This window comes from Tinamus guttatus, unplaced genomic scaffold (genome assembly GCF_059628265.1).
Source record: "Tinamus guttatus ecotype Peru unplaced genomic scaffold, ASM5962826v1 Tinamus_guttatus_pri_ptg000030l, whole genome shotgun sequence".
In the NCBI taxonomy this organism is placed as follows: domain Eukaryota; kingdom Metazoa; phylum Chordata; class Aves; order Tinamiformes; family Tinamidae; genus Tinamus; species Tinamus guttatus.
The window spans coordinates 2,704,501-2,723,529 of NW_028288564.1; the positions used below are offsets into that span (position 1 = coordinate 2,704,501).

Here is a 19,029-nt window from a genome sequence, read left to right on the forward strand (position 1 = left end):
CGACCGCAGCCGGGACACGGTGACACGCGCGGCTCGGCCGGGACAGGGCGGCGGCGCCGTCGGGGCGGCTCCCTGCGAGCGCGGGAACGCGGCGCCGGGGCGGGGCCACGGGCGGGAGGGGCGGGGCCCAGGGATCTGGGGGAGGAGCCGAGAGCAGGAGGGAGGGGCGACAGTGGAGCTGGGGCGAGGAAAGGGAGGCGGGGCGGGGCCAAGAGAACTAGGGGCGGGGCCAAGAGGACTAGGGGCTGGACAAGGTGGTGAAGGGGCGGGGCCAAGAGAGCTAGGGGCGGGGTCAAAGGTGGGAGGGGCCGAAAACAAGCGGGTCGGGGCGGGTCACAGGAATGGGGGCGTGGCAATGAGGGACGGGGGCGGAGCCTATACGGGGGCAATGGGAGCAGGGGCGGGGCCTATCGGGGAGAGGGCGGGGCTAGTGGAACGGGCGGGCTGCTCCCGAACGGGCGGGGCCGGGTGGGCCCCCGCGGGGGCGGGGCCGGCGCCGCCGGGCCCCAACGCCGCCCCGTTCCGCGCCGCCCCTGCCCGGCCGGGGGCGCCGGTTCCCGCCGCGCGGGCGCTGCCGCCGCCGCCAGTGCCCGGCCCGGCCCGGCCCGGCCCGGCGCGGTGCGTGGCGCGGCCGCGAGGAGGCGGCGCCGGCGGCGCCGGCGGCGGCGATGGCGGAGCTGCGCCAGGAGTCGGTGGTGCAGTTCCTGGCGGCGCGGGGCGGGCGGGCGCCCAACGCGGAGCTGCTGGAGCATTTCCGGGGCTGGCTGAGCGCGGCGGAGCCCGGCGGCCGCGCCGCCGCCCGCCAGCGCTTCAAGGAGCTCGTCAACGCCGTGGCCACCGTGCGCCAGGAGCCCGGCACGGGCGCCAAGTACGTGCAGCTCCGCCGCCGCTGCGGCGCCGCCGCCCTGAGCCCCGCCGGGGACGAGGCGGCGGGCGGCGGCAGCGCGGTGGGGCCGAGCCCGCCGCCCTCCCCGCCGCCCGCGGAGCAGCCGCCGCCGCCGGGCAGGGATGCGGGCGGGCGGCCGCGGGCGGGCGGGCGGCGCGGCTCGCGGCGCGGCTCGGCGCGGGGCGGCCCGGAGGCGGCCGAGGAGGAGGCGGCGGCGGCCGGGGTCGCGGGGGCCGTGACGCCGCGCGGCGGGCGGCGCGGCGGGCGGGAGGCGCCGCGGGGCGGCTCCCCGCAGCTGCGGGGCGGCGGGGCGCGGGGCGCGCGCGGCGGCGGCGGCGGCGGCGGCGGCGCCGAGTCGGACAGCGCCTCGGTGGCCTCGTCGTCGGCCGAGGAGGAGGCGGCGGGCGCCGTGGCGCTGGACCCGCTGGAGCACGCCTGGATGCTCTCGGCGTCCGACGGGCGCTGGGAGAGCCTCGAGGGGCTGCTGAGCTGCGAGCCGGCGCTGCTCTGCAAGCGGGACTTCGTCACGGGCTTCACGGTGCTGCACTGGGCCGCCAAGCACGGGCGGCAGGAGCTGCTCGCCATGCTGGTGAACTTCGCGCAGCGGCACCGGCTGCCCGTCGACATCAACGCGCGCACGAGCGGCGGCTACACCGCGCTGCACCTGGCCGCCATGCACGGGCGCACCGAGGTCGTGAAGCTCCTGGTGGGCGCCTACGACGCCGACGTGGACATCCGCGACTACAGCGGGCGCAAGGCGGCCCAGTACCTGCGGCAGGGCACGCCGGGGGACATGCGCAGCCTCGTGGGCGCCCTGGACGAGGAGGAGGATGAGGAAGAGGAGGAAGGGGCTGCTGGCAACGGGAGCGGACGGTGGAGGCTCTCCAAGGTGCTGCCCTCCAACCTCATGAGCTACCGACTCTCCCACCATCACCACCACCACCACCATGGCACAGGGGAGGAGGCCGAGGGCCCCGAAGGGGCGGCGGTGCCGGGCAAGGGCAAGGAGATGACTAGGAAAGCCTCGGGCAGTGGGCGGATGAAGCCCCGGCTTAACAAGATCCGCTTCAGGACCCAGATCATCCACAACACGCCCTCCTTCCGCGGCGACGCCGAGGAGGAAGAGCAGGAGGAGAAGTCCCTCAAAGCATCCTTCAAGCTCAGGCCCAAGTCCAACGTGTTCGGATAAGGCGGCGGGAGCGGGAGGTCCGTGTGGTGGGAGCCGTCGCTGCTGCGGAGCCGCGCGCCCTCGGCACAGGGGTCCCGCGCGTCCCGCCTGCGCCGCGGGGTGCCGGGTTGCTCAGCAGGGCTGCGGCGGCTCCCGAGCAGGCAGCCGCTCCGGCCGTGCCCTCGGCGCTGAAGCGAGGGGCAGCGGGCGCGCAGGGAGGCACCGCGGAGCTCGGGAGCTCCGCAGCTTTCTCCCTTCGGCAGCGCACACCTGCGCTAGGGAGCCTCCGATGGGCGAGTTGAGCGGAAGAAAGAAAACCACTAGTCTTTCCCTACTCTTACACTTTCATCTGGTACTATAAACTACCCGGGAACAGCTGGCTATTTAAGAGCACCTCGGCAGTATGCAAGTGTACTTTTAAAGTCTCTTTCTAACAGCAATACCACTTGGCATGGTGTGGAGTTGGGTACCCAAAAGGAGACTGCAGATAAACGGTTTCCTGCAGGAATCCTAGTTCCAAGTCCAGCAGAGACTTGAACCTGTATTGACTTTATGCATTGAAAATTGCCCAAATGGACATAACCTGTATTAAAAAAAAATGCACTGCAATGAATAGAGTTAAACATGCAGAAGTCTCTGCTGTCTGAGGTACTACTGAACTTGCTTATCTCTGTTGGAATACTAATACACGATAATGTAAGCAAAGAGTCTTTTTATATATATTTGGTATCTTATGTTTTGTTGTAGGCAAAGCAATTTTATTTTAATCACTGTGAATTCTCAAGTGCCAGACCTAGCACAGTTTGATTTCCTGAAGTCTGGTCAGTCCTTGTTTATGTTGTTTATACAACTCACTGCATTTAAAACCAGAAGGCTGTATTGTATGTGTTACGTGTGAAAGTCGTTCTGTTTGTTCTAGAGAAGAGCACAGAAACCCATTGCATGAAACCTTTGTGAAGCCCTGGTACGGTCCTGTAACGCGGCAGTGCAGGTGTGTGTTCACTAGTGACTCGTGTTCCCATTTCCTTTGGCTGGCTTTGTGCAGAAAAACCAAAAACACGGGAGGAGCAAGAGGCACAGGGTATGTAGCTGCACCTCTGACACTGCCCCTCTTAGTACTGAGCTAAAGCAGTTTCAGATACGTCGCAGTTAATGACAGCAGTGGTGTTTGAGTTCCTTTAAACTGGTATTTCTAGAGAAGTAAATCAGCAGGGCTTTGAACTGCTGGTTAACAGCCGAGTAAGTCTTAATCTGATTGATGAACCTATCTGTGCACTAAAGCTTTCCGACCACTTGAATCTCGCTTCTCCGCTTCGAAGGTAGCAATTCCAGTGACGCCCAGGAGGCAGATCGGTATCCGAGCTCGCCTCTGCTTAGGAAGGAGGTATCGAGCTGAGCCTGTATCCCCAACGCTGCTCAAGACAGACGCTCACCCGTGCGTCACCCAAGGTGCTGCCAATTTCCGTTTTTTTGTCAAAGCATATTTCGAGTTGCACTTCCTCAGAGTGTGTATGTCTGTCTGTCAGGTAACTAACCAAACATAGGTGGACTTCGATAGGTAAAAATCCCAATTTGACGCACTGATTGCATTAATGCCACAAGCTCCAGGACGCTTCACAGGGAAACCGCCTCTGGGAGTTGTGCACTTTTAAAGTAGCAGCGGTCAATAGCTCTTGCCATTGACTTACTTACATTTCTTTTAGTGCCAGAGGAACGGGATTCACTCGTTTCAGATTTCCCGTGCAGGTGGATTTCAAATTTCTGCACTTTGTGTCAAATTCTAAGAAGCGACAGTCTTTGTACAGGCATGCAAGCAACACTTACCTAGTTCTAGAGAAAGTACAAGAAAAAAAAACACCAGAATTTCGCATAAGTGCTGGTCATTGCTTTCGTGCAAAAGATTAGAAATTATGCAGAGATTCAGCTTTAGTTTATAATTTGTAAGCTATAATGTAAATGTCATGTGCCTTCATTTTAGATTGGTTGCTACAAATGTGTTGGATACAGTCAGTCTTGCAAAGCACTTTTTGTCTTTATGTCTGTGGGGCAGGACCAGAAATCTTCCCCCAGCCCTTCCTGTTTAAGCTGTAAACTGGTACTACACCTGGGTGTCTGAAAGGGGAAAAATAGTATGCATGGCACTGCAGAGCTGATTCTTTGATGACAGGAGAATTAAATGTCTTAAATGCTGTTCACTGCAGAAAATAGGTAGCTTTTTATGGTTCTATAAGACATTTGCAGCTTGAGCCCTCTTCTGTGAGGTGCTTCTCACTTGAGCACATGCTCCACGTAACTACTTCCAGACCCTGTTAAAGTAACTTTCTGCTTTGGGAGTTCATAGCTTTTTCATATTGTGTCATGTGTTGATCTCTTCACATGCAAATAGCAAAGAATTGCACAAAAATACTCAGTCTTATCTAGCTGATGCGGTTTGAGGAAATAATCTGACAGTCGTATGCTTTAGGTTGTCAGAATATAGCACACTTTGGATTTTGGAAGACTAACTGGAGCACAGTTTTGTCTTACCTAATACAGTAGGACTTGGTAATTACTACTAGAATTTGGAAACTACTAAAAAGGTGAATCACTATAACTCATTATTTGAACTATCAAAGTGAAAATCTTGTCCCATTCTAATACCATTTCATCTTTAACTATCAATGAGACTTCGCCATGACCATTCAAAGGTCTTTCCAAGGTGCGGTGCAGTGATGCCAAGTCTGAAATACAAAAATTTTGACTGCTATTTGTGATATATTGACGAACAGCTAGGTAACTGTTAATGTCTCTCTGCGCTGTGGTACTAAAGCACTTTGTTTTCACGTTTTGACTCATCACATTCCACACAGTTACTTTTTTATAACATGAGCTTATCCTAAACCTTTAAACCTAAATTTTGCTTGGGGACAGGAGAAGCTTAATGCCCTGTTTCAGAATACTTACAGTCTGAAGGTACTATTGAGTCAGATATTTTGGATAAGTTGCCTAGAAAGATGTGAATTTGAAATAAAATTGTTTGGTACAAAAAAAAATGGAGCACTTACTAGTGTCTTTTTAATAGTACACTTGAAGTTACTGGATGTGTTTATTCACTTTCTATGATAATATAATGCAGCAAGACTGTAACGTAAACATTTGATATCTTTTATTGTCTCTTATGCCTGAAATATTATAGAGGCCTGGAAGCCTGACTGTTTTTATTAATACAACTTTTTATGGGTGTCTGTCTGAATGCTTGGTTGAGTTAAGAATCTGTAAACTTTAGTTTTACTGAAATAAAAAGTGCCCATGAATTGTTCTTGCTTCAGTCTACTTCTGTATAGCACATACTTCACAGCCACTTGCATATTGGCCCGAAAAATAATGTTTTGTTTTGTTTTATCATGAAGTTGGCTGATAACCATGTAACATTACAGAAAGAAACTGGAAACAATACAGTGGAGCTGTTCTTAGGACAGTAACATTTTTCTTTGGCAGTTACGCACTCTCAAACAGTTCACTTCTTTAAAGTAAATCAAGACAGGGCTGTTTTTTTTTTTTTTTTTTTTAATGGCAAAGCAGGTCTAAATAAGGGCTTGGGAGAGTGGAGTTGCTAAAACTTAAAATACTGTCCTGAGCCTGTTGCTATGCAGCTAGAAATCTCTGACTTTGGAAAGACTAATACTTCTTCTGGTCACTATGTAAAGGTCAATACCTAATTTAAAAAGTTCAGGATTGAGGCTTTTTTTGTAAAGTGCTGTAACTATAGGCAAGCAGCCTCTATAAAGGGAAGAGTCACTCTTCGTTTCCACGTGAGACAGAGATTTGGCATATCCTTTTTTTTTTTTTTTTAATTTGTTGCCTTACTAAGATGCAGCGTAGAACGAGAGAGCCTTGTGCTGCCAGTAACTCCCCTGAGAGACATCCAGATTCATCCTTGCGCTGAGAGAAGAGGCTTGGCTGTTACTGTCCTGCTCGATCCGCTGGCTGATCGGGTTGAAGACTCAAGTGAGAGGAAGAGGGAGAGGAAAAGGCACTTGGAGGAGCGTGGGGCACTGGGGCAAGTAGCTGTGGTCATGGGGTAGCGGGGAAGGACTCCAGGAGTAGGACAGCAGTCTACGTAAGCGACCTGGCTAGCAATTCAGAAAACACTGTCCAAGCATGAGTCTCTTCCACAGGGTAATGATTGAGAGTTATGACTTGCTGAAATCTCAAAAGTAAATTAATGTCTCATGTTAAATATTTTAACTGGCATTCTTAACAGCATTTCTTGGTACAGCCAGCAGTGTTTGCGGAAGCATAAACAGCTCCTCTGTGTTGAGTGTGCAGTGGAGTCTGGACATCCAATTTGTCCCACTTAACTTCAGGCTTCTCATTGGGAAATAGACCCCTCAGAACTGCGCTTTACGTATTTTCCCATTGACTAGAACGAAGGGTACTGGGACTACAGTCCTGGCTTAATGCACCTTGAGTGTATAGACCTATATGGATTACACCTGAACCTAAAGATGTGTGGAGATTATTCCACAGAGGCTTCTCTTTTCAAAGAAAAAATAAAAGGAAGTTGAGCCACTCATTTTGCTTTTTTTTTTTTGTTGTTGTTGTTGTTGGAGTTGCAAAACAAAAAATACAACATGGCATATTTTGCTGTCTTCAACTGAGGCGGAGGGAAGGAGGAAGAATGTTTTGCCTGAATATTAGTGCTTGGAAGAGGTACTGACTGTTCAATTTGGGTTAAATTGTGAACAGCTTTGGAAAAAAAAAAAACCAACATGCCATTTTAATTTGTCACTGAGCAAAGCTACCAGGTCTTGTTTACTTGGTTTTTATACAGCTGTTACTGTTTATATATAGAAATGTTTCATCTTGTGTGATAAAAACTGAAGAAATGCATTTTAAAGTTTTACAAGGCTTTAAGCTTCTGGAGCCACGTGGAAAAGTTACCTTAAAAGCAGGTCAAGCTGCAAATGTACTCTGTGTTCTTTCAACCAGATTACTAAAATGTAGTGAGCTAGTGATGTCGTTAGTTTGAGGTATCTGGCATTTTCTATAGAAAGCTCTACCCTCTCCTCCTCTAAGTTACTTGCAAGCATGAAGAGAAGCTAACAAGCCGTATCAATCCATTTTAACATGCCCTATGTCATGAACAGGCATTTTGCCAATGCACGGTAGGAATGCCAACAAGCAAGAACAGTACTGGGCAACAGATCGGTGTTTGTACATGTGTCTGTGCGAATTAATGCAAATAAATCATGGAAGCTTCTTGCTGCCACTCTGAAGCAGACAACCTGTATAGCAGGGGTACCAAACGATCCTCGTCCGCTGAAGAGACACTTTGGAAACTTAATTTTACACGTGTCTAATCACCAGAATAATTCAACTGTTCAGGTTTTATCTAGAGCGAGCCCTGGCTGCAGCTGCAGGAGTGGGAATTTCCTCAGCACTCCTCCCCTGAAGCTGGAAGGCAGCTGAGCTCCACCAGCCATTTCACTTTGAAGTTCTGTAGAGTACCTGAGAAACTGGCCGCAGACAGCGGGCGCAAGTGAGAGATACCTCTTTTTGAAAGGTCTTTTTTTTTACTTTTGTTTTTTCTTAAAAGAAAAATTAAAGGATTCCTGCAATATGATATGTGTTGGGGGCACCTCATACAAAGACATGCTGTCACCATTATTAATCTGAATACAGAAAGATAAACTATGCAGGCTGAAGAGTGTCCTTGGTACATTTTCCTTAACTCTATGAAACAGTAGCCTCAGAGTCCCAGAAGACACCTCTGTGTGTAACCCTTGAACAAATGAAATTTATACTTGGTGTTTCTTTCCCTTGCTGCCTCTCACATAGCGTCTTATCCAAAGTATAGGCCATGCAGGTATCTCTGTAAGTGTTAATTTAGGAAAGTAAAATTAAAGGGATCCAACTGCCTCTTGCAGCTTCAACTTTCTCCTACAATTTAACCATCAGCCACCGTTTTTGCAGGTCTTCTGCCCACTGGAGCTTCCCCTTCCTTGATGGAGCTGGCTGGAATAGACTGTGAGCATCGTAGGTGCCACCATGTGCTTGCTTTGGCTGCACAGAGCTTTTGAAGCTGACTATCTTCCCTTGAAGGGGAAGGAAGCAGAGGTAGTATTTCATTTTATCTACTTTTATTATTTATACAAATATTACACTTCCACATACACGTGGCATGAACTGAACTATAGATGAAATCATAGAATCATGGAATGCTTAAGGTTGGAAGGGACCTCCAGAGGTCATCTAGTCCAACCCCCCTGCACACACAGAGTCGGAGTGTTTAGGGAGGTTTTATATTTAAGTGGTGCCAAATGCTTTGCGTTGCAAATCTGGCTAATTGGAGTAGGTTATTTATCTTTAGGCACCAATGGAGCTCCGTTGGATCAACACTGAGCAGTTGCTGGAGGAAACTGGTACAGAGAGGATGCTCTGTCATGTCTCTTCTTAAGACCACTTGATGGTTTTTCATTGCATAGGAATTGCTCGGAAAGAGGAGTTAGTTGCACGGGAGGTACGAGCTTGCCCCAGGGTATCCCAAGGACATCTCTGAAGGGTTGTTTAGTACCTCACTGACAGCTGTCTGGGAACTATTACACTTCTCTTTTGTGACTGGGAATTTTCACAGCCTCTAAAATTTGCTGCATCTTCTTGCAGCAAACTCAACTTCCTTTTAGCAAAATTTTTGTCTTTAGGATAACCAAAGTTATCCTCAGAAGAGATCTGCCTTCTTTGAAAAAAAAATAGCATTACGACTGCAAATGTTTATGGCCACAGGCGTATAAAGGCATGTAAAGGTATGTAAAAGCATATTTTAAATCAATATTATTCTTTAAATTCATTGGGAAAACTTAAGTCAGCTTGTGTTTGATCTGGAAGACATGCACCAGGTTACATGTACAACATGGGTTCCCAGCCCGTCTACTCATTTACACTAACAACTTCCTTCCTACTGGTCACTTCACAGGGACAACTGGGGAAAGATCAATGAGAAGATGGCCCAAAAGGTGCCCACCTTTTAAAGCATTTGGACTCCTTGAAATTTCAAATCGCATTAAGGGATAGCGTTACCTAAAATCTTTAAAGTAACAATTTTAAAAACTGCTTGAAACAAAACATTTGAATTCGGGCTAAACTGATTTAATGTCCCAAGAAAGGAACCTGGTCCCAACTTGGTCTATCCATGCACGTTGAAATCAACCTCCGGCACATTTTCAGCATATGACCACAAGGCTCCCTACGAGACCTTAGCTGACATCCTAGTTGGGCAGCTTAGCAACCCCAATGACAATTGCTATGGTAAACCTTCATTTTTGGGATCTTCCTGCAGTACTGTTTAAAAAGCAATTTCAGGAAAAAAATCTCTGTTAAAAAACTGACTTCTTGTTTCTTCTGTGGAAGAAAGGAGACACTGCTTCTTCTGTTGCCAAAATACAGAATACAGGTACAAAGACATGAACTATGAATTCTGAAAAAGGACGTTATCGCCGTCTTCCCCTTTTATAATTGCTTTCTAAAAGTCACACCCTGACATTTTGACATTAATTTTATTGCTGTCATTAATATTTTAAATCTTTATATCTGAAGCAAATTTTAAGGCAGCTCACCATAATTGTTTGCGTTGTCTGTCTCAGTTTTGCTTCCATTTGGATAGGTTTACTTATTTTTACATTTTCCCCATTTTTCCAAGTTTTTTCCATTGTTACTGCACCTCAGCCCCAGCCTAGAACCGAGACTGGACTTAAAAGTGCTCAAATATGATGGAACGTAATATTTTTGAGTTTGAGGGAGAAAAGGGTACTGTTGGCTTTGAGAAAGATGCATGGAGGAAGTCCTGTATTTCAGGCTAGTCCAAGGGTCTCAGGAAGCATAGAGAAGTTTCCGACAGACAGTCTACATGTTGATACCTGTATGAATAGGAACAAGGACACCAAGGTCAATTCATCACTTTTCATATCTTCCTGATACGCTCAGTTACAGCAAGATCCCATACTTGCTACGAGAATGTCTCAATAATCATCTGACCGGGGGCAGGGATAAGGAAAAACACTGAGAAGGAGCAAAAGGGCTGGAGGGAAGGAACGGGCATCTGCATCCTGCTGCTAACATTGCCCCTACAACTTTTGCAACTCAAGAAGCAGCTTTGGGCCCAATCCGAAGATACTTTTGCCATGTTTTTCCTCATTCCTTTTTCCTCGTGTCTCCATATTATTACAGATCAGCAGTGCTGGCCACAACTGAGCATCTTCCACAGCGGATAAAACAAAGCAGTGTAATTACTGTCTGCCTCACACATCTGATTTTCTCACACGCTCTCCCTAGGGAAGAACTTAGAAACAGTGCAAGGGAAGAAGTCCTGAGTGTTTTGATTTTTGCTTTACTTACTTTATACTACTGAAATTTGGTCTACTTTTGTACCATAACTTTAGCTCTAAACCAGTTAAGAATCTCACATGATCTGCTTTTTGATTTGGCAAATGTGAGAAAAAAAGGTTATTCTTGCTACACAAGTTCCTGTTTTCCATCTTAGCAGTGGTGGTGCCCTATCCATCCAGAGTATCGCGAAATTCACTACACACATGATTAACTTGCCTCCAATCCCCTTTTAGGAGATTGTTAAATATTACTGTAAAATATTATAAGAGGAGGCACACAAGAGCAGTATGAGCTGTCCAAATTTGCACAGGAAGGGTGTGAATAAGTAGGAAATAAGAACTTGTACTGCACCTAAAAAAAGAGTCCGTCCAAATTCTCTTTTCAGATTCAATCCTACAAACTTAAACACGGGATTCATGTGAGATTCAAATATTTGCTAATTTTAGAGCCTTTGCGAAACATCTTTAAAAAGCCAAAGTTTCTTCACTCCTGTGAATGATAATTTTGCATTCGCTACAGTGATCTCTTTTTTTTGCCTTTTTTTTCCCCTCCATCCCGTGGCTTACAGTGACAATGTGGCAATTCATGAGTGCGTGGATGACATTAAATGTCACCGTTAATTCTAGCCAGAATTGATGTAAAAGGTCTATTTGTGTTTGCTGGTTAAATTCTGCAACTAGCAGAGGCATTTATTAGTTCTGCTGTTTGAATAATTGTTTCTTTAATGACACAGTAATGCTGTGTCTGATTGTGCACAGCAGCAGCAAAGACAGCTGAAGGAATTATAGTGCAAATTACAAATTGCAGTCTTACAGGAAGATAATCATAAAATTTCAGGGTTTGGGGGCTGAAAATTGCCTCATATTATTCTAATTTATGTACATTGCCTGTGGTTCACTCTGGAGCTATGATTAACTAAAACTTCCTTATGATTAACCTTAGCCACACTTTCTTTGTGTCAAGTGTGGGAATGTATTTGTGCTGTCATGCATTTGCCAACTCATATTTTATTAGCAGCAGTATTAGAATCCTGGTTGAGCAGGATCTGATGGACCAATACAGTCATCATGAAGTTAAACGCCTGTATCAGTTACTCTCTTTAATCGTTTGTACAGTCGAAGGAGGGACCAGGGATTTACTGAGGATAATTAATTTTAACCCAACATAAATTTTTAACATAAGTGCTCTGTAGAGAGAAAAATTTCCATTTTTTTTATGCCACAAACTATAACACAGCAAGTTATGGAAGAGCAGACCAGTTGCTAGGCCACAGATCAAAGAGTAATTTGAAGGTACTCAATGCATTACGTTCTCATAATTGCACATTGAGCCAGACATAGCTTCAAATAAGACATATTAGGAGCACTGTACATCCATGTTAATAACAGCTGCTTCTTCATGAACTGCCATTAAATTCCATGACTCTAAGCTTAAGAACTTCTTGCAGTTCAGGACAAAAAAATATCTCACATTTGGAAGCCCCACGATTCTCGAGAGGAAGCTTCGTGTGTTGGGACTCTGGCCATCAGCAAAGCTTCTGACTAGCAAAAAAGCACCAGGAGGACTGAGGCGGTTTCATGCAAACCCCCTGGTTGGCACTGAGACTGGGGGCTTGCACTACCCCTGCGCAGGTCGAGCTGGGCCTCTCCTCTCCTCGTGCCCATTCCTCTCCTACTCCTGACGTGGGGCATCTGCATCCTCTTACCCAGCACCTGCGGCCCGTGTGGGGAGGGCTCTTCAGCCTGCTCACCAGCAGGTCAAATCTGTTATACTTTTCTTTCCTTTTCTCCTAGGAATTTAAGGAATTCTACACATAATTTAGGGTGTTATCTCTTAGGCACTCTATGCAAATTAAATATATATTTTATTTGTACAAGTTTGAGTTTGGCACCGCAGAACTTCCATGGGCAGATGAATTTACTGCTTTGCAATACTTCATCTGTGGATACTTCCAGCATACAGCAATGCTCATCTGCAGCCCTCTTTACAAACTATGCAGGACTTGTCAATGACAAAGAACAAGGCAAAAATTAACACCTCTAGACAAAAATAAAACACAGGTAAACAAAACACTGACACCTCCACAGTTTCTTCTCCAAGTGCTGTGTCAAGCTCAAATTCTCTTAATCTCAGATTTTCAGAGAATGGGAGCACAGAGACCAGAACCAGCAAGTTAACCTCTACTAGTACACCATTTAAAAGAAACTCTGGTCAGAGAGAAAGCAGTGAAAAATAAGCAAGGAGGAAGTGGTTAATTCAAAATCATTTTTTTGTGGTTTTGACAAATAATGAAACCAGAAGTGGGTAAGGTTTTAAGAGAACTGCAAAAGAACTAAGTAAACGTATTTTAAAAGTTCTCTTTAAATTATTTGGAATAACCCTAGCACATGGGTGCCTGCTTCACCAGAATATGAATAATAACAATCCGAGCTCCTTATTCTGCCATGGTCTCTAAAAGCGGCTTTGAATTTAAGAAGTGCTTGATTTCCTATTTTTAAAATAAATCTCCATGGAAAGCATTATGTTTTGAGTAATTTTGTATGCGTAGCAGCTTTTCTGTATTTCTTTTCATTCATTCTTTACTAATTAAATTTGTATTTGAAAAGGATGAGAGCTGGAGCTAGTACTGCTCAAGAAAAACTCTTGTCACCTCCAATCAAACAGTTTATATTCAAATCTTCCAAGATGAACATGGGGATTTTCTCATACTTTTTTATTGAAAGATACATAGCTCAGTCTCGTTTGCTGTTCTAGAAGTCCAAAATCAATCTTTTCTACAGAACCTAGACTTCCCCAAAACAACACATTAGCAGGTTTAAGCTGTTCTCTTTACAAGCTGCAGAGAGTCGCCTCCCAGGTGAATACCTCAGTTTCAGTTACAGCGTGGTTTAGCAGCAGAGCTTGTTCGGTTGGTAGGGCAGCACGAGTGGCAGTAACTGCATTAGGTATCGCTGTGTTTTGAGGAACAGGCTGCATAACTACATTAACTGAAAAAAAAAGTGACCTTTCTGCAGAAAAGTGTATTGAGCCAGCAGCAACACGTACTCACATTGTTTCATTTTTGTCGCGTTTTTGAGCTTCTTTGTATTATTTCTTCTTGAGCATTCACTTTGGAGATTGGATGCTGGTTTGCTCACATAAGGAGAGGCAGTAGCACAGTAAATTCATAGCAATGAGGAATGAGGGGAAAAAAGAACAACTATGAATAATTCTCCATCCAGATGGATTCCCTCAGACAAGTTTCAGAGGAAGAGCCACCAGCCTACGTTTTTTTAAACCTGCCTGCTGGCTGCTCGAGACCTACATACCACACTGTGAGGGTGTAAACACTGTGCCCCCAAACCAACTGTTTTGCTTCTTTCTCAAGAAGCTCTACTGCAGAAAAGGCCGAGGCAGCTCTGCGAAGCACACAGAAGAGTTCAGTTCTCTTATGGCCAGGGAGCAGGCACTCCGCTGAGTTGCACACCTATAGAGCACAATTCACGCCTCTTAGCTTGCAGGTGCAGAAACACGACAGAGCTCTGACACCGTTTGGACTCGCTGCCACTGAAGGAGGAGGCACCATCCTCTGCTGCCTCCCTCACCCCCCACACCATGTGAAAGCGCCTGGCCTCTTCCACCACCGAGTCTGGGGCTCATGGGGTGGAGAGTGGAACGCACTGAAACTGCTGTGCTGACCCAGAAGTAGCCCTGCCAAAACAGGTGAGCAGATTCTGCCAGGCCAGCACTGATTCGCCATGTAGGCTGGGAGCCAGAGCTGGTACAAAAGAAGGGACGAAGCTACGTGGCTGCGAGAAGAGAGAGCGGGATTAGATTAGGACTGGCAGAGGATGGGCGGACTCTGCTTCCTGGAGGTGGCAAACCACTAGCAATCCTCATAGGTTCCTTGTAACTATAACCCTGTGATAATGCATGCTTTGGATGCACCTCAAACATGTTATGTAGTTCAGTTTAAATCTCTTTTATTGCCATTCCCAGCCGAATGCTAGTTACTTTCTCTGTAGCTTCCAAAGTTACCTTAAGGCAGGAATTCACAGAGACATATTTTCAAGCACAATTTCAGTGCCTTAAATCTGCATCTTGCTTAAGTTAATGCTAAAACATTTTCCATTTAGCCCAGCCTTTCCTGCCTTTGAGGACTTTTGTCGTCTTCTCCCCAACACAAGCAAAGCCATTGCCTTTCCCAAGACCAGCAAATGCTTCCAGTGCAATACTCAGCAAAAAGCAACCAGCAGAAGCATGACCTGATAAACAAGTAATTGTGTTACAGTACGTGTAATCCACAGGGTCAGTCCCCTAACTGTGCTCAGACAGCAATAAGCACAAGGAGAGCAGCCAAATCAGAACAAGGCAGAATGAAGACTTCCTAGCTGCTTAAATGTGTTTACTTTAACAGACTACAATGGAGCGTCGCTGGCCAGAACCTGCCGCACCAGAAGAGTAGTTTAGCTGAAAACTGATCTCCTACTGCTTGGTGTCATTGCGACCAGAAGGATTTCTGTGCTAATATCTGTGCTTTAAAGTTGTTGTCTCTTTGCTTTGCCCTGTGCCAAATCATTTCTATCCCCAGAATAACTGGGGAGCAAGTAAACAAGCAGCAATATGCCCTTTTAAACAGTGACACAGTGCCAAAACACTCAGACTGGAAGGGCTCCACTGAATCATATAGGGAAGAAAGACCTTGTGCTTACTGCCACACACACCCTTATGGTTTCCATCACAATAGTATGAAGATGCCTCTGCAGACAGGTTATTCTTTCCAGAAATAAGCATTTTTGTGTTAAGATTATTAACCCAATTCAAGGCTATCCAGTTCATGTGCAGATAAGGCTTTGGAGATAAGATATCCTGCCCTTAAGATTAGGGAATCTTTTTTTTTTTTTTTTTTTTTTTTTGCCTGGAAGATTTACATTTTCCCCTCACTGTATTAGCACAGCAAATATCTCTTTGGCAATAGCATTGCAGAAAGGGCAAATGTGACTTTCAAGAAAATCAAAACCACAAGACAAAGAAGCATCCTGAAACATGGATTGAAAATCATCTGCAAAGTAGTCTGGAAATTTGGGGTGAAGTTGGAGGGTTTCATCAAAGCTGTACCTTGTGCCAAGGCACAGAGACCTCTGACCCAAGACCCTCAGCCCCTCTGCTGGTGGTGCATGAGGAGACAGCCCAGAAGAAAGAGGAGGGGACGTCCTGCTCTCTGGAGTTGTCCTGGGTGAGGGCTGCATCTCAGGTACCACTAATAAACTGCAGGTGATCACAGAAAAAAACTGTTTTTTTTTTGTATTTTTTTTTTGCTACAGATTGCTATAGATGTAAGATATCTTATATCTCTTAAATAGATACAAGAGAGCTAAATGGGAAAGTACTTTAAGTACTTTCTACTTGCTTCAATATTTAATATGGAGGCCTCTCTCTCACCAGATTAAATACTTCTCAAAACAAAAGATTTTTACTTCCTTGCATTGGCTCAGGACACCTCCATCTGTGCACGACATAGGTTGTGAGCCCCAGATGGATCCACTTTCCCTAAGAGTCCTGCCAAAAAACAGGGCTTGGACCCCAGGGACCCTCAGCAGAGAAGGTGAACAACAGGGCCTGACAGTTCAGTCTATTCAGGGCTATTTGCATCTCCCTTCTGTTTGCTCTCCTTTTCTTCCCACCAAGAAAGCAATTGCCTGTACAGCTGAGGAGAATTATTTCTGGTAGAAACCTCCTTTGCTAGCTCGTGCAGCTTCAGTAATACTGAAATGTTTTGTGAATTGATGCTGAGTTTGAATTGTCTAGTCAGAAAAAAAAAACAGGAAAATGAACTGTTTCCCTTCTTCTTTTTTTCAAAATTAAATACATTTCAGCCTTCTGTTTTGATAATTCCTTCATAGTTACTTTCTAGGAAAGTAAATATGACTAAAAATGCTCAAGGCAGTGAAACATTGCATTTTAGGTCAAATCCGGTGTTTAATTTATCCTAAAGTTGTTTTTCTCAGACTCTTTTATTTCACCAGCCAGTTCTGAAATGACTCTGTTCTGGTGCAATCCAAAATTATTCTTTTTCTTCCTTATTTTTTTCTGAACTGGGATTCAAAATATCCTACTTCCAGATAACTTGAAACAACAAGACCTGTTTTCAGAGAAGATTTTTCATTACTGGTAATTTTATGTAGGGATTCTTAACTTTCCCTTGAAAGAAATGAAGGAATTTGTGATCCTTCATCTCAGTAATGCTTGACTTACAGGCAGAAAATACTGCTTATGATGAGGTCTGCAGAAGGGATGGTTACAGCATGTTGTATAAAACTGAGCCAGAAAGTAAAAGGACGTGAGAGAAGATGAAGCATCTTTAGAAATGCATTCAAACAGTGGATTCAAAGCATTTTCCTTGTCCGTTTAAGAGCACTGAGTATTTGTTGTTCAGAAATCCTCAAGAAAGGAATTTTAGACATTCAAAGTCATGGCATTCCATGCGGATTTAGTGTTTTGCTTACTTAAATCTTCAGTGAACATAGTCCCTGTGACTGAGTAAGTCTGGCTGTCTGGGCTAAACCCCTGTAGCTGTTTACAAAGTCTGGTGATAAAGGATAACACCGGTATTTTCTTCACATGGTCCCTCCCACTTTGGATAACTTTCCCCACTATGGATTCCACTTCTACAACACGACCCCAGGAATGGGTTTGTTCACTGCTGTTTTGAAGGAGACATTGTTTTGCGCTGAGGAGCACATGGGAAATTAGTTTTAAACATCAGTGTGAACGCTGGATCTCCTTATGCATGAGGAATGGCACAGAGCACTTACCCTGGGATTAGGGCACCCTCATCCCAAAAAAAAAAAAAAAAAAAAGATGATAATGATAAAAAAACTTACTTTGCTGATAATCATCACACCTAAATATCTAATGTGAAAGAAGAAAAAGTCTGTTGTTATCTAAAAGGATTTTACATCTGGAAGTGATTTCAAAAGCCAGCACATATGCCACAGATTTAAAAAGAAGCTAAACAAAGTAGACAGATGGTCAGTCACCAAATTAGATGCAATCAGAATATGGAAAAATAATTTATCATATTCCCTCCTCCCAGCTATTCATGTAGACATTGGACTTGGCAAGCTGTTAATCTCATTTTCTGATGAGAGCTTACAACGGAACCTGGTTGGTCTTAATACTGCCAGATCCATCAGAAATTGTAGTTTTCAGCAGGCTTAGTCCTATCATCAGCCACGTTTTTTTTTTTTTTTTTTTTTTTTTTTTGAGGTGCTGAGTGCTCTGACCTTTCTTAGCCATTTTCCTTCTCTTCTCCGTGCCCATGATTTCCCAGCACAGTAAATCCAGCAGGAGGGTTCCCAGGGTCAAAAACATTGCAGCTGCAGTGCTGCAACAAGTGCTGATTTGGGATAAGCCTTCACTGCTGAGTCAAGTTTCCACAGATAATTTTGCTTTGGTTAGTGTTGTACCGGCACATTTTCATACGAGATTTAGCATTGTTTATGAGCAGTCACTTATCATCTCTCACAGCCAGTTTGGAAACAGCTCAAATCTCACCCTTTCTAACCCAGAGGAACTGGGATCATTTACCTTTGCCTAATGTATGACGTCTGGCCTGGAACCTGCCATACAAAGCCAATATGTGATACCATGCTTTCCCCTGCATATATACATATACCTTGCCACTAAGTGTCATAAAGTAAACTTTTTTTTTTTTCTGTTTTGGATTTTGTTTTGCTCTTTTCACTTCCCAAGAAGGTTTCAGAACAAATCATTTAATCACAGCAGCACAGGGAATGAGATTTAGCAAAAGAAGCAAGATGTGGGGCTAATGTAACTGTGAACTTAGGGAAAATCTTTCTCTCTTTCCATTTCTCTCCTCCTCCCTTCTCTTCTCTTCTGTCCTAGTTTTCACTAGGCTTCACCCAAGCCAGAGGCTCAATAAAACCCACTCCACAGTAGCTCCCACCACCTGTTCTGGCCCAGCTGCTCTTTGCCTGAAGGATGGAGCTACCGTTGAGACCTGCCCTTACTGCTGGGTTTGGCAGCTCCAGCCGCCCATGAGCAATTTGAGTGCAGCTGGGCAACTTGTTGACTCCTGCAGCTCACTGCTGCCCAAGGAGGGAGAAGACTTGCCAGCTGCTTTCCCAATCCCTGCTGCTCCCCAGTGCCTGCTTTCACCCTTTTCCTCATGGCACCCACTTTTCAGTGGGTCTGGTTCCCTACCCCAGATCCAGAGAAAGGGGGATCGCTTTCTCTTTGCGGGGTAGTTCCCCACTATCTTCATGAAGTGACTCAACTCACAGTAGGATCAGGAAACACCACTATCAGGACAAAGTAATGGGCCATAGCAAATACTCTGGAGACAGGGAAAGGAGGAAGAGGTGGGACTGCTGCTTTTGGCGCTACAGCTCTGCTAAAGAGGCTTAGCTGTTGTTGACTAACCTCACCTTTCACCTGGCCTCCACCTGTGAGCTACACGGGCAGCTACACCAGTTGCTAAAATCACTATATAAGCGGTATCAGAGGCTCTTGCGCTGGCTGGTAAATAAAGAAACCGTAAGCCAGAATTTAACACCGGGTCTGGGAAAGGTGAGAGGAAAAACAGGCTTGTGATCACTCAGCCATGTCT

At 45.8% G+C, this 19,029-nt stretch overlaps 1 protein-coding gene across 1 annotated transcript; it reads left to right on the forward strand.

Annotated features, from left to right (window-relative positions):
• The first annotated feature begins 668 nt into the window (after window positions 1-668).
• On the forward strand, window positions 669-2,100 carry SOWAHC (sosondowah ankyrin repeat domain family member C). The gene has a single exon (XM_088530288.1). It carries the CDS (start codon window positions 669-671, stop codon window positions 2,073-2,075), a length of 1,407 nt encoding a protein of 468 aa, XP_088386414.1. The 3' UTR covers window positions 2,076-2,100.
• Window positions 2,101-19,029: the final 16,929 nt, after the last annotated feature.

What these genes read in the sequence shown, in the direction of transcription:
- SOWAHC (XM_088530288.1), top strand. Translation starts at nt 669, where the DNA reads ATGGCGGAGCTGCGCCAGGAGTCGGTGGTGCAGTTCCTGGCGGCGCGG.